General features: G+C 46.2%; 1 protein-coding gene across 1 annotated transcript in view; it reads right to left on the reverse strand.

The window, feature by feature from the left end:
- The window catches only part of DUSP10 (dual specificity phosphatase 10), a 37,398-nt gene extending 23,241 nt beyond the window's left edge, over positions 1-14,157 (reverse strand). Inside the window, exons 1-2 of the mRNA XM_008527741.2 lie at positions 13,390-14,157; positions 10,374-11,227 (exon numbers count right to left, since the gene is read on the reverse strand). Coding sequence (XP_008525963.1) covers positions 10,374-11,184 — 811 coding nt within the window. The 5' untranslated portion in view covers positions 11,185-11,227; positions 13,390-14,157. The remainder of the gene's footprint in view (positions 1-10,373; positions 11,228-13,389) is intronic.
- Between the last annotated feature and the right edge of the window lie 812 nt (positions 14,158-14,969).

Raw genomic sequence — 14,969 nt, forward strand, 5'->3', positions numbered from 1 at the left:
GGGAAGTCACTTAAGAAGCTCATTACAAAAGGAAACAGAAAGAAAACGTAGAGTGACCTGGCCAAACACTTGGACCCACAAGATTTGCTTAGTTAATAATAACTCAGATATAAAGCAAAGGATTATACTCCCACTGGGATTAAAAAGAAATTAGTGAACTGAGAGTTAGGAAAAATGGATCCAATGGCAGTTCTGCTACCAGCTACTTATATGTTCTTGGGTAAATAATCAGTTTCCACATCTGCAAAATGGGACAGTTGGAACAAATGCTCAATAATTCTGCCTGAGTGAATGCTGCTTCTAACACAGGATTCCATGGAGTCCATTCTGTTATCCTTCAAGGGTGTCAATTATGCTTTTTCCAGGGTCTGTCCCTGCCACACTCCCAGATGACCTGAGCTGTATTTGTAGGCGTAGATTGTAGAAGGGAGGAAGAAAGAAAAAAGGCAAGGAAAGAAGAAGAGAAAAGCAAGGAATACTAAATAGGTTGAAAAGACCCCTGTTCACTTATCCCAGAGAATTAACTTTCCGAAAGGATAATGATAACCTACTAGAGATTTTTTCTTCAGACACTTGAGGGGAAAAAAGAATCTATAGTTAATATTATCCAGACAATAAAGTGACTAATGAATATGAAAACATAAGCAATCAAATACTTTTGGGTTTTAGAGCCTTTAGGATGTAATCATACAGGCCCATCATATATTCCTTCTTCCTCACCATGTCTAACTTTGTACTTCTCTTACTTCTCACTCATCTACTTCCCACTCTAGAAAGTGAGAGAGTATATTAATACATGCAGAAGAAGGGAAGTCGCTCTCATATCCACAGGCTACTAGGAGAATGCATTTCAAAGTTCTCCACATTGAAAATGCACTGAGCACAAGCATCAGAGCTCTTCGCTCAGGCTCTACTGGGCACCAGCCGAGTGACCTTGGACAAGTGCCTCTCTGAGCCTCAGTCACTCATATGTAAACTGGAGTGTTATCATCAGACGAAATGCTCCGGGCACAGAGTCTGGTATATAATAAACATTTCATAAATTTTAGGGATAATTATTGCAGTTTTCAAAAGTTTCTTTAATTGATTGGTCACTCCTTAAAAGCCTCTGCCATGACCAAAATGTGAAGTTTCTGAAGGTTGGGGTATAATTCAGGGCCAGGTCACCAGGAAGCCAGCCCTCCTCTGTGGATGCAGAGCAACCAACTCTTCTCAACATAGGAATTTTCAGTTGAGGATATACAAGAAAATGGGTGGGGGGGGACAGATTATAACTTGGGGTGCCTCAGAGACAAAGCACAATTAAAATAAGCATAATAAATGAGATTATAGCTCATTTGTAAATACCATGTGGCCAGCCTGGAAGGAACTTAAGCTTTGAGATCATTAGAACTGGGTTTCAATGCTTGTTCTCCAACTCGCTGGTCAATAACATGAGGGAAAATACTTAACCTCTCCTTCAGATTCTGCTTCTGCAAAACTGAGGATCGAAAACCTCTCTCAAGAAACTGTGCTGAGAACTAAATAAGACACATAGATAACAGCCCAATGCACAGCACCTAGAAAACATCAACAACTATTTTTTTGCCAAACTATCTGGAAAATAATTTTCTAATTTCAGGGATGATAGGTTGTCAGACCCAGAAGAGTTACATGTGATTAAATGATATTCCACTGTCAGATTAAACATTCACTTCATGAGAACCCTAAGACCATTCTTATAAGGTCTTATCATAAAAATGTGCTATTTTAATAAGACCAGAAATACAAGACCCAAGAAAATGTCCCTTATCCCTTCAAGGAAGCCCCTCTTAGAAGTCCATCTAGTCTTATCATTTTAAGAGGGAAGCAGATACTCTGTAATAAGTGATGACTATAACTCACAGCCTTGAACACTGGAACCTGAGACTCAAGCCCAGGAGATGGAAGATACGGTCCCCGCGACCCTGAAAGTACCCTCTGCCCTCATACTGTTCTGTTCTCTCTGCTCCCCAGCCCCTCATCTCTTGCCTCCCGATTTGTTTTTTCTTCTCACTTGTCAGTAGCAACAGCTGGTCATATTTAGCCCAGTGGTAGTGGACCGCGGGGCCATGATTCAGAGAATGTGGGATTATTTCTTCCATAGAATAAATATAAAGTATTCAAGAAGTGGATAGTGATGTTCTGACGCAAAGCAGGGACTGCCTCCTTACCTACGGACACAAAATAAGATCAGTTGAGCTCATGTGATAACATGAGAGGTTTACGCTCCTTGCAGGGAGGACCAGCCTGACGCTACCCCCTGGATCAGGTAGTTTCATCTATTTGCTTGATTGGGAAATGGGCAACAGACGCCTGACAGGGGTCCTATCCAGGTGGTAAGACAAAGAAGACGAAACCCTCCATTGAAGCACTCATGAAGAGTTTGGCTTTGTTTGGTTTTCCAAGAAATTCGAATCTTAGGGGGTGAAAAAAAAGATGAGTAGGCCTTCGCTGCAAATAAAACATTAAGGGCAATTCAGATAATTTGATGAATCCTCAAACACTTTTCTTCTTGTTAGTGATCTTCTTTGCCAGAGGCGGAGCATGGGGCAATCGCCTTTAGCTTATGTGAAAGTACCAGGCTGCACACAGCTCATTTCCTTATCCAAAAGCATAGCCTCAAGCTGCCTTTTTCTTTAAGTTACATAAAATATGGGTCTTGCTGGGCTGGGGCAGCAGAATATATATAGGTATTTTCTCCTCAACTTTTAAGTAATAATAGATGATACAGACATAAGCTGGAAAAAAAAATGATGCTAGGATCTTCCTCTCGGTTTACAGATGCAAACATCTCAAGAGTCCAACGCTTCATAATTAGAAAGGACACGACATCAACTTGAATATAAAATGTGTATTTTTAAATGTTCTACAACCAAATTCAGGCTGTGGTTCAGATTCATCCTTTTCTCTTCCCTCAATTTTTCTGAATTAGTAAGGTTATATGATATGAATATAGAGCATACAGTATATGGAAATACAGCCAATAAAAATTTGCCTACATGGTTTAGGGGAAATAACGCAGGCTTTGAAATGACAGAGATCTGTGCTTTCATCCCAGCCCTGTCCCCTAGAGTGTTTTTTAATCGTCCTTGCAAACTTTGTTTTTGGGCAGGCCAAAACCTTGTCTTTGAAATATTGTTCACAATGCTTGTTTGCCTACCAAAAGTCCTCTTCTCATAGAGAGCATGCAGGAAAAAAAGCCAACACAGGCCTTGTTCCTATCAGCAACATGCCCAAAATTAGTGAGGTCCAAATCACAAAGTTCCACTCTACTGCACGGAGGAGGCCTGTCAGCCCTGAGCTTCCAAGGCAGAGAGAGAATGTATATTGCCTTTTCCATTAAAAACCAACAAATAAAAAAAAAATCATTTCTTTTCGAACCAAGAATCGGGAAATAAATTCTGTTGGTCCGTGAAGATGTGCTTAGAAAAGGCTAGGCTCTATTTTGAAAGGGAAAAAGAAAGGAGAAAAATGCCAAATGCCAAACAAACATGTACTTCGCAGGATAATGACATTTCCTGAAGAGGAACTGCTCCCCAAACAAGATTGTGTGGCACAAGAGGATGAAGAATACAAACAGATACATGACTTTCAAGGTGGAAAGGACGTGGAAGACTGGCCTCTTCCGTATATGCTCTCATTCTAGCATTTAGACTATAAGGGTTACGCTGACAGATACGCTGGCCTAAGACTAGAGCCTAGAATATAGAAGGCATTCAGTAACATTTGCTGAACTAGTGAATGAATCTCCCTACACACAAGGGTGTACATCCGTGGAGACCAACCTACTGAAAAGTCCCTAGAAACCTGAGACACTTGGGTATGGGGTGCATTTTGATCCATGTTTTCTAGCTCTTTCTTAAAGCATTAAATTCCCTAGAAGATGGGATTAAATCAACGTTAATATTTGTCCCATATTTCTAGGACTCAGGTAAATATCAGGACCATCAGCTGCAGGTTTCAAAAGATCTTAGACTTAGGTCCTAAAAGTTCTGGACTGAAATCTCAAAATTCAACAAAAAGGTATCAAGACCCAAAATGATTGATTAAATATGTTATTTTATATTTGTATGCTATACATTAGATACCATTATCGTTAGATAATCACACACACACTCACACATATACACACACACACATCAATCTATCGACCTGGCAAGACCTATTTTAGCGCTAAGAATTAAGGCTCTAAAATTAATCATGCATGTGACCTTGGACAAATGATAAACCTCTCTAGGCCCCATTTCCGTTAAATGCATAATGAGAAGGCTGGACTAGATCAATGGTTCTCAAACTTTGCTGCACATTAGAATCAACTGGGGAGTTTTTAAAACTCTTGATGGGCTGGCTGCACCCCAGACCAATTTCATCAGAATCTCTGAAGGTGGGACTGAGTTTCATAGGTTCTAAATCACCCCAGGTAATTCCAGTGAGCAGCCTTCAGTGACAACTACTGGGCTAGGGGACCTCAAGGGTTCCTTCCTGTTCTAGAAATTGGGAATCTTGAGATCTAAAAAGGTGAGATGACCCTCTCCTGGGATTAAAATTTCTATCCCTCATGTGTAGTGTATCCTTATCGACCTACTTGAACTAAATTGCCTAGGCACTGAAAATCAGCACATTTTTATGCCCAAACTGCTCCCCAGAAATGCCAGGGCGGGGAGACTGGCTGCTCATAACACTGAGTAAAAGGACACAGAGTTGGCTTCTGGTCAGAGGCTCACACCTCGCTCCCAAGGGTGTGTGCACCACCAGGCTGTGGCAGAGTTGTTCTGTTCCTGTGATTTTGCCAAACCTCCCTTCCCCTACCCTCCTCTTTCTAATCTAAAGTCATTATGTACCGCTGCCACGAAAGGAGCTTCTTGAACTTGCCCTTGACAAACCGGATGGTTAACTTAACTGATCTGAATTGGTAAGGACAAGGGAATCATACTTAACATGCTCTCATGGTACTATGCTTCGAACTACCTGCCATCCCTTCCCCACCACGTCTAATGTAAGAGGCTCTGAAGGGGCATGGGGGTGGAGAGCAGGGCCCAGGGGCCCGATTTATTGAGAGCTGTCTATATGCCAGGGATTTTATTTACATTGTCTCCCTTCATCCTATGATGTTGGAATTTTACAATGGAGGAAAACTGGGATTCCAAGAGGTGACCTGAGTTACCTACGGCACCTCTGGTCAGTCAGTGGAAAAGCCTAAATCTGAACCTAGGTGTAAGTGAGCTAAACTCCACTCTGCTGAGCACACAGTGAATGAGGAGCAGATGGAGCAAGGACAGAGATGGCGAGAGAGCTCACTTATATCTTCCACTTACATTTTAATGAGGAAGCAGAACAGGATATCCAGAGGCTCAGAGAGAGTACAGGCAACTGTGACCCAGTTCAGGGAAAAGGTCCAGGACTCACTTAAAGAAAGGAGCAGGCCTTTCAGTGAATCCCCTCCTTTTTCCTTCACACTCCATCTCATCACAACTCAAAGCTTGGAGAACTTTGCAAAATGAAGCACACTGCCCCCTCCTTCCAACTACCCTTTTATAGTCAGACTACAATCCTTATTCCAAAAATAAATCAGCCTGATGAGAGGCCAGAAAAAGGAAAGCTTAATAGTTTTATCCTTTCATTATTTAGTTATGGGACCTTAGTTGGACAGATTTATTATCACGTTTTTACAAATTCCCCTGCAAATAAATAATTCTAGGATATGCCCAAATTACTCTGGCCTCTTGACCCAACACGTTTTTGTAATTACTTGGCACTCCAACTGTACGCTACTTAAATTAGGTAACAGTCACCAAGTTATTTTTAGGCCATAACAACACACACACACACACACACACACACACACACTCACTCACTCTAACCTGCTTGTTATTTGTACTCCTTTGGTAGAGGAGCCAAAATTGCCTTTTTATTGGTACCATCATTTCTGTTGAACCAACAGCAATAATAATATTAAGCTACCTTGAGTAGTTACCAGATACATATGAGGAACTGTTCTAGACACTTTGCACACATTGCTTCATTTAATTCCTAAACTAACACTATGAGCTAGCTACTGTTGCATCCTCTTTTTGTAAATGAGGATATTAAGGAAGTAAGGGATTAAGCAATTTGCCCAAGGGCACATAGTTAGTAAGAGGAGAACAGAGACCAGAACTCAGACAGACTGGATCCAAAGTCCTGCCTGAATTTCTCCATCATTTGCTACAAGGCTAACGTTTGCCACGTTTGAACAGTGGCCCAGAAGAACAACAGTAAGTTTGTGAATATAGACATGGCTTTGTTTCACATATCTTAAAAAATCCTCATAACATCCCTGAGAGAAAAGAGAAAACTTGTGTTTCCCCCCACAAAACAAAGCAGAAACAGAAAGAACATTTTCACAGGGTCTCTGATTTCTGAGCATAGTCATTCACTTTGTCATCAAACTCAATATGGCCTACATGTGTTTACTTCAGGATCCCTTTTGATGACGGAAAAATGTGCAGTGTGTGGTGCTTATTTCTCAGGAGTTGTGATGGAAAGTTTGATAGTACAAAAACTCAACTCCCTATGCTATCAAATTTTCCCTATGTGTCAGCCTCCTGAAGCGATTCTCTCTCCTCCCCCTGCTCCTCAGTAAGTGCCTCTGGTAACAGAGGCCAGCCCGTGAGAGACTGAAGCAGTCAGCCAGTCTTTCTTTTATGACAGCACAGAGTGAGTACAGGCATGCACCATGACATATTCACCTGGAAGGGGGAGTTATGGACCCCTAAGAAGGCACCTAGAGCCCTCCCACTTGGAGGGCAAGATCCTTCTCTATAGACCTGATAGCTAGCTAGTCAAAGTAGAATCCTAAGTTTGAAAAACTCTCAAAAATGAGTAATTGACAACTGAAGCATTTAGGAATGAAAATCTTGTCTCTACTATCCTCTAAAATATTACCAGCCTTATTAACTTTAAAACACTGTCTAACGTGAAACATTTAAATAAATTAAAACGTCATCTATACTATAAAATATTTCAACAAGCAAAAAAGGAAGAGAAAGCACATAGGGAAAATATTAGTAATTGTTTAATGTTATTATCTTATTGTTTAATCTGGGTGATAGGTATATGGGTGCCCATTATAGTCTTTTCTACTTTTCTAGATATTTGAAAATTTTTAGAATAAAATTTTTAAAGGCGTAGACGATCTTTAAGGAGGAGGCAGCAGGAGACTTTCCTTTCCTAGATAGGTAAATGACAAATTATTTCCCTGAACTCAGCCTTGCTGAAAAGAAAGGGAGCCTTATAAACATCATAGTAAAAATGGTAGCTGTCATCGTAGAAGGCCCGGAATTGTCTAGCCTTCTTATTTAGTTTGGTCAGGAGTCAATTTTGGTTAAAAATCAACTTTGGGTAAAACAGATTTTAATTCTTTCAACGACTTTGCAAATCCCTAGATATTTATGTATTTGAATCATTTTTGTCAGGTTGAGTAGAAGCGAACGTCTGATGCCATTTATTCTGCAGAAGATGAGAATAGAATATGGATTCAGACATAGGTCACAACAGCGAGGGGACTGTAAATTAGAACAGTAACTTAATCCCAGGGGCCTCTGCGCCTCTGATCAGTTTCTTCCCAACCTGACACAGCATTACTAAAACAGTAACTGAGCAGCCGTTCTACTTGACAGGCAGCACCAAAAATGGAGAACGTGGCATTGAAACAGGGGGACTTACAACTTGGACAAGGAGGGTAGCAACCAGTGTTTACAAACATAAACCACAGAATCAGATGGGCCAGCCATAAATTACCTGAGATTGTACTGAAATCTCTGAAAATACATTAATGAGGCCTTAGAAGTTTCTGCCTTCTATTCTAACTATCCCCACCACCATATCTTCCCTGCAAAAATCATTCACTCCAAAATGGTACCACTACCACTCTTGCTAAAATAAAACCTTACATCACCAAGGGAGGGATTTACTAAAATAAACCCCAGCAGAGAAGCCAGACCAAAATGGTCTGCTTGACCCACTCAAGAACCTGGGAGAAGTTTCTGGTCATGCCTTCTGAGAGATCCCCACCCCATTATTCACCTCTTTGGTGAATAATAGTTTACGCAGATGAAAGGGTAGCTAGGGGCATTCTAATACTGATCTCTTTCCCATCTTGGTCCCAATTTTAGGCCATTTCCCCAAAAGGACCAAAATAATAAGCACGATAATAATCAAGAAGGTAGATTACAGACCCTTTTGCTCCTCAACTACATATTTTCAACCAAATTCCCAGATATTTGAAGAAAAAGCCCCAAAAGCTACAAACAATCCAACCTCTACCACGATCGCGTCTTCCAGGTCGACCGCCGCTGTGTCTCACCAACACGAAAATGACGAGCCCTCACGGTGGCCGCCCAGGGCGCCCAGTGGTGAGGTCAGCAGCATGTCCAGCCCCGCCCCATTGAGGCAATCTTACTCACTGACACTGAGGAACAAGCCCAGACTGCCCAGACTCTCAGCTGCATCCACAGGAAAGGGGGAGAGGAACCCCACTTTCTTCAGTAGGATCCAGGAGATTCATTTCTCAGTGATTGACAGGCCACTCCCACACACAACAATGCCCACTGCAAAATAGAGGGTAGGATCTACTGCTCTTCCTAACCACCCTCATGTTCAAGTCCAGGGTCTTCTTAATTTGCATTGTTTGATGCCTGTCCTCATATCATGCAGACACAAAAGGCCCCCTTTTTCTCAACAATATCTCTATATGAGCAAAGAGATAACCATCAAGACCACTGGCTGCCGCCTCTGTTTGCTCCTAAGACAAATACTACAAATGGGAAATTTGTAGATTGTATTGTCTCAGCCAAAATAGACGAGATAAGCCAAGATCACAGTGAGAGAACACTAGCTAGGTAAACCTACTGGGAATCACTCAAAGTCAACCACACAAGAATATAAAGCAATCAAATACAGAGCTACACAGAACTCTGAACATATCTGTAACCCCAAGAAAACCCATCAACAACAACAAAAAATGCCTGGGAACTGCTAGAACTCTCTGAATACGACCTCCATGATGTTCTCCTTCCCAATGGAGCCCAGTGACCTTAGGGAAAGTGGTGCCTTTGTGGTAGTTAAGTCCAGTGAAAACAGGCTTGAGAAGAGACGTGGAGGATGGGAAGGGGAATTATATTAAAGGAATTTAGAACCACATTTCCAAGAATACAACCTAACAAAAGGCAGAATGCATCACTGGGAAGACAAGAAGGAGAATGGCAGAGATGTCTGCTCACCCCAATGGCCTGTTGCAATTTAAATGTGCAAGGTGTTCAAAGGAACCCAGCGACACCTTTGGTCAACACACTTCAGGAGAATGGCTGGTGATGTGGCCCAGGCTGTGTACCTTGGCTCAAAATGCAAAAGAAGAAAGAAGATGACAATCTCTCACTGCCACCACCACCGGACAGAAGACACCAAAGAAGAAGAGTGATGTACCGTGCCCCCAGAGAGCAGTATCTGAGAGCAAAGAGGTACAACTGATGGACACGAGATGAGGGCCCCCCTGCTAGGTTAGGCAACAACGTGTGGGTAATTAATTCTTCCTCCCAGGGCTCAGCAACACTTATCTAAGAGTCATTCTGTGCCCAATATTCTGGGGTAAGTGACCCACCACCCTATCTTGGGGGGATCTACGTTGCCAAAGGTTGTCAGGTGAGGCCAGAAGGAACAATGCATTGGGGAGTATTTCATAAAAATGACTCTGTCCCCTTGGAGCTTTGGCAAAGGATGGATGTTTTTGGTGAATTTACACTTTCTGTGGGGCCTTACAATATGGATCTCTGACCTTCGTGAAGGTCACTTTATAAACCATTTAAAATCCAAGCTGATGAGAGAAGTGAGAAAGAGGAAGAATTTCCCACAAAAAGAACTGGTACCTGGAGGCTTACTCGTAGTTCACCACAGTTGCCGCTTCCTCTGTTCCATCAACTTTGGTTAAGTCTGAGAGACAGTAACTTTCCAACTAGCTATTGAATGGAGTAGAGCTACTAGACCAAGCATGACATGAGATACCAGCTGGTGTTATAAAGCCCCTTTTTAGAAAGATGAGAAAATAGTTTCAGAGAGGTGAAATGACTTGCACAATGCAAATTAGAAGGTGCATCAAGACTAGAACCCAAATCTTCTGGCTTCCAGTTCAAGGTTGCTGGGTTTCTCTCACTATACCAAAATAATTAAGTAAGGGCATGGAAGGAAAGACAAAAAGAGGAAAGTCTACTTTAGTCTTTTGTAGCCAGGATAAGGAGAATGCTGGTACTTCTAAGAGAAAACCCAAAGCGACCCCAGGCTAGTCAGGACTGTGCTTGGGAAGGGAGCAGGGGCATTACCTTTCAACACCAGAGGTTCTTTGCCTTCTCTCTTCAGGGACTCGAGGACTATGTGAAGTGGCTGGGAGGGCATCACTCGGCTCGGCTCATTGGTATTCTCATCATAAACTATAATTTCTTTGGAAAAGATCCTCTTGAAAGAGTCCTTGCCTTCCCTACAGGAAATCAAGTCTAAGACAGTGATCTTGCCCTGTTGCAGTCTCCGCCGGCTGATCTTATCTGCACAGTTAATGTGGACAGCTCCTTGGATGTGACTCTTGTTGTACTCCATGAAGGGCCTGCAGTCAATGATGACAGGGCCCTGGCTTGGCAGGTGACTCTTGCTGCATTTGGTCATCTTCTTCGCCAAGTCATTGGGGTAGATTATTTTGATGCTGGCTAGCTGCTTGGGGGTTCCTGACACAGGGCTGCCCACCCCACCTGATGGACTTAAAGAGCCTGCATTCTCATTGTTGTTGACCATCTGGTTGGCAGGGCAGGTGGTAGAGGTTCCGATGGCGGTGGTGGCGGTGCCAGCGGCAATGGCTTGGGTTTGGGTCTGATTGTCCTTGTCGTAGGTTGCCACAGTGCAGCAGCTGGCACTGCTGCATCCACAATTCAGGGAGCGGGCAGAGCCGCTGGATGAGGGCATATACGTCAGATTCGCAGCCTTTAGGGACACAACGGTGGTGGCGATGACAGGAGAGTGGCTGTTACTGCCTGGGGCGGCAGAGCCAAGGTAGCTAGAGTCTAAACAAAGGTTGAGATCCTGAGGTCGGACGGGCCTAGACAGTGCCACTACTACCCTGTCGTCTAAGGGAGACGGAGGCATGAGGAGGCTGAAAACTGGCAATTCAAGAAGAACTCAAGACAGTCTGTAAAGAAGGGGAGGGGGAAAGAAAGAATAAAGTCACGTGACACAAAAGGCAGTCTAATCCAATCCCTAGGAAAGGCCTTTGCATCCCTCTGAGCAAAGTCGTCCTAAGTGCCCTTTCTCATGACGTGTGCAAAGCCTGAAGCTCATTTTTCCAGATTCAAAGAGGATGTAAACCTGAGGCCACCCGTCTATGTGGTTGCTAAGTCCAAGGTTAAATGCATAGTCTATGCAAATATTGACGAACAACGTTTCATGGACCTACATCAAAGTTCAGCCTTAGAGAAGCTAAAAACACAAAGAATTAGAAAAGCTGAAGACAATACGGAAGGCTCTTAAGAGGCATCTGTTCTGGGCCTCATCTCCTGGGCAGAAGTATACTGCAACCATCTGAGAAAGACCCATTTGTCCACCCTTGCATACTCTCCGTTTAACTCTTTCACCCACTGCAAAGGCAGAGGAATGACCAAGAGTGCTGGCATGGCTCACAGAAATACACAGCAGCTAAATATACATCAGGGGTGGATGTCAACTTTCTGCAAATCAGAATGAAAGTATCCCCTAAGCGAATCTCTTTAACTAGGAGCTATTCTTGTTTTCCATTCTACCGACTCCTTTGAAAAGCATAGTCATATTAAAACCTCCCATGTTTCCTATTAGGCTCTTATAAATTAATCTACAGTTCCCCTTTCATTACAAACTGGTGTCCTAAAACAAAGCCTCAAGTCAAGGAGCCAGGTCTGGAAACCCCAACCCTGGCAGATCCATCACCCTTAGTTCCCTGGCTCTTCTCGCCACCACCCCCCCCCCCCCCACCTCCTGCCTTTAAGGAAAGGACCACTTCGACTCTCCCCCCTTCTCCATTTCTCTACTGGCATAGACTATGCAGCCTAGAGCTTCTCACAACGGGAAGCAGCCACCGTGCATAATATTTCAATCCCACACAGATATCCCCCCTCTTATAAGCGGATGGGTTCCATAAAGAAGACTTCTCAATTAGCCCGTCCCTGTTAAAGGGGGCAGTGAAGCGTTGCCCACAGGGTCTACCTCCTGCCTCATGAGAGAGCGCCTGCAAAGAGACAATTCCTTCCTCCCTGTAGGCACAGGGGCACTCTACAACCCGCCCCCTGGCTCCTGTCCTATTAGACAAGCACACAGAAAAGAAACCAAACCCCATGCAAGAGTCGCTCACCTAAAAGAACTTTAAGAGATGTCTGGAAAAATGTCATCTATCACCCGTCTACACGCGACCGTCACCATTCTCTGACATAGAGCCAAAGTGTCACGGGCAGAATCCACACACAGGCGCGCGCACACACGCACACCCAGAGGGGCACGCACCCATCGCGTCCCCAGATCCCCACCGACTCAGGTTTCTCTCACCCACCTTTAGATGGGAGCGAAGGGTCCAATCCCTTCCCTCCTTCCCTTCCTCCTTTCCTCCTTCCCTTGCGTAGTATTTTTTGAAGAGCAAGTACTATTCCAGAAGCTATAACTGTTTCCCAGCTGGACCAAGCGGTGAAGTCTTTGCTATTGTGTTACCTGGTAGGGTACGTCCCAGGATCAACAGTCGTTTTCCTTGGAGAGGGACACAAAAGCGTGTTCACGGAGACACAAGCTGGGACCCCCACTTCCACACGGCGTGCGCGGCTCACACACAGACACACACACACGCACGGAGTGTGTAACGAGATCTGCATCCCTGCAGTAGAGGGTCGGGCGTATATATTGCCCGTGAAACCATCCAGACTGGCCCAGGAAACCTTTCAGAGAAATACTGAGCTATCCCACCCCTCAGTAGTCCTCCTTCCACCTCCAGACAGGGGCTGGAAAGAAAATTAAGTGGTTAGAGAATGCTCCTTCCCCACTCCTGGGGCACTTAACATCCCCCTTCGCAACATAGCGCACTAACAAGCCCCAGGCATTTAAAACTGCCGCAAAGGATCCCAACAAACCTCATTTTTTCTTCGTCCCAAATCCAAATAGACTGCAGAGAGAGTACACGCACAGGGCAGCGTGAGCCAACAGTCTGAACCCTGTAACCTCACCTGCTGTGGCTCCCCCGTAAGCATCGCAAACACACACACACACACACACACACTCACAGTCACTCTGCCTTACACTCTCCGACTCTCAAAAGTAGTCGCAGTGACTTCTACTTACTTCATAAATAAGTGTAGCCCTCCACCATTTGGCGCTCCGCTTCAGCTATGGATTCGCGCATTCAGCCCCCATTCACTTGGCTTCATTGATCTCCAGCAGCAACATAGTTACTTTCTCTTTTGCTACACTGTAAATGTAAGGTTCTGAGGGGGCGGGCCGGCTGCCGACCGACGGTGCGCTGGACCAATAGGAATCCGGAGAAAGCTGACCGCTACCTCACAGCAGCCCACGGCCAATGGGCAGCAGGAGGGGGAGGAGCCGGGGGCGTGGCCTCGTCTCTTTAAGGAGGGTTTATCCGACGCCGCTTTGGATCCTCAGTGTTATAACACGGGAGGTGATGTCATTGGCAACCAATCAAAAACTTAAAAGGGCCAGCCGGGGCCCGCGCGGAGCAGCTGCTCTCTATTTACATGTAAACCGAACCGGCAGGATGCAGTTAACCCTTTCCGGGGCTGAATTGTCAATGGGCTGGACTCGCCGCTCTGGCTGAAAATGGCTTTGCCCACTTGACGGGACCCTCCTACCTTCCCTCCCCTGGGGACAGACCACGCTACTCTTTATTTTTCCTTCTTACTCTGGACGGATGATCAAAAGTGTCGGGGTAACTTTCTAAAGGCAGGACACGACGAGAATAATCATTGTCCCCAGTAGGAAAACTGGGTTCTCCGAGTCGCTCGAGCTGACTTAAACTGTAACCCAAGATTCGCGGACGTCGGTGAGCCGCCTGCGCTGGGACCGACGCGAGCGCACAGCCAGGGGCGTCGCTTCTTCTCCGGCCCGCGGCCCCGGGCCACGCGCAGGGGGCCCGGGCTCCGGCGCAGCTGGCGAGCGGGCTGGCGGTCCCTGGGCGGGGAGGCTCTCCCAGCCCCGCCGCGGCCCGCGTCCTCGGGACCGCCCTGCTCGGCCCCGCGCCGCCGGGAAGCGGCGGCCGCCCGCCCGCAGATGTCGCTGCCCCTCTGGCTGCCATGCTGCTACCCGGCGCGGCGCCCTCTGGCTCTCCTACATCTGCGCCCCGGTCACGCCCCCGCTTTCCCCGCCGGCTTCCCGGGGCTCGACCTGGAGCACGAAGGCAGCGCTGCCGCGGAGGGCTGCTCGGAGGCGGCGGTCGCGGCCCAGGCCTGAAGCTACAGGGGGCGCACCCCGAGCGGCCGCAAGGGCTCCAGCCCACGGGGCGGGACGTCCTGGGGCTCGCTGCGCGCTCGCAACGCCCCGGGGCCCGGCCTCTGCCAGCCCGCGCCCCAGCTCCCGTCTGGTGCGCAGGGTCCCGGCGCCGCATCCGCTGTACCACGTAGAGCTTCGCGCCCGGGCAGTGGCCCGCCACCCCGCATGGCCCCCGGCGAGCGAGGACGGCCAGCCCCGCGCTTCTGGAACAGCCGCGGCTGCAGGAAGGAGCCGAGCTGAGCGTAAATAACCAGGAGTGTGGCCGGCGGAGCGTGGAGGGGGCGGCCCCGCCCCTCTGGGTTCTCCAGCCTCGCGCTGTCTGCCGAGTCGCTGGCGGGGCGCGCATCGAGGAGAGTGCGGGGCGAGGCCAGCCGGCCTGCGCTTGGTCAGGAAAACTTCGGGACTGCGGGAAAGTTGTC

The sequence above is a fragment of the Equus przewalskii genome, chromosome 31 (assembly GCF_037783145.1).
Source record: "Equus przewalskii isolate Varuska chromosome 31, EquPr2, whole genome shotgun sequence".
Lineage (NCBI taxonomy): Eukaryota > Metazoa > Chordata > Mammalia > Perissodactyla > Equidae > Equus > Equus przewalskii.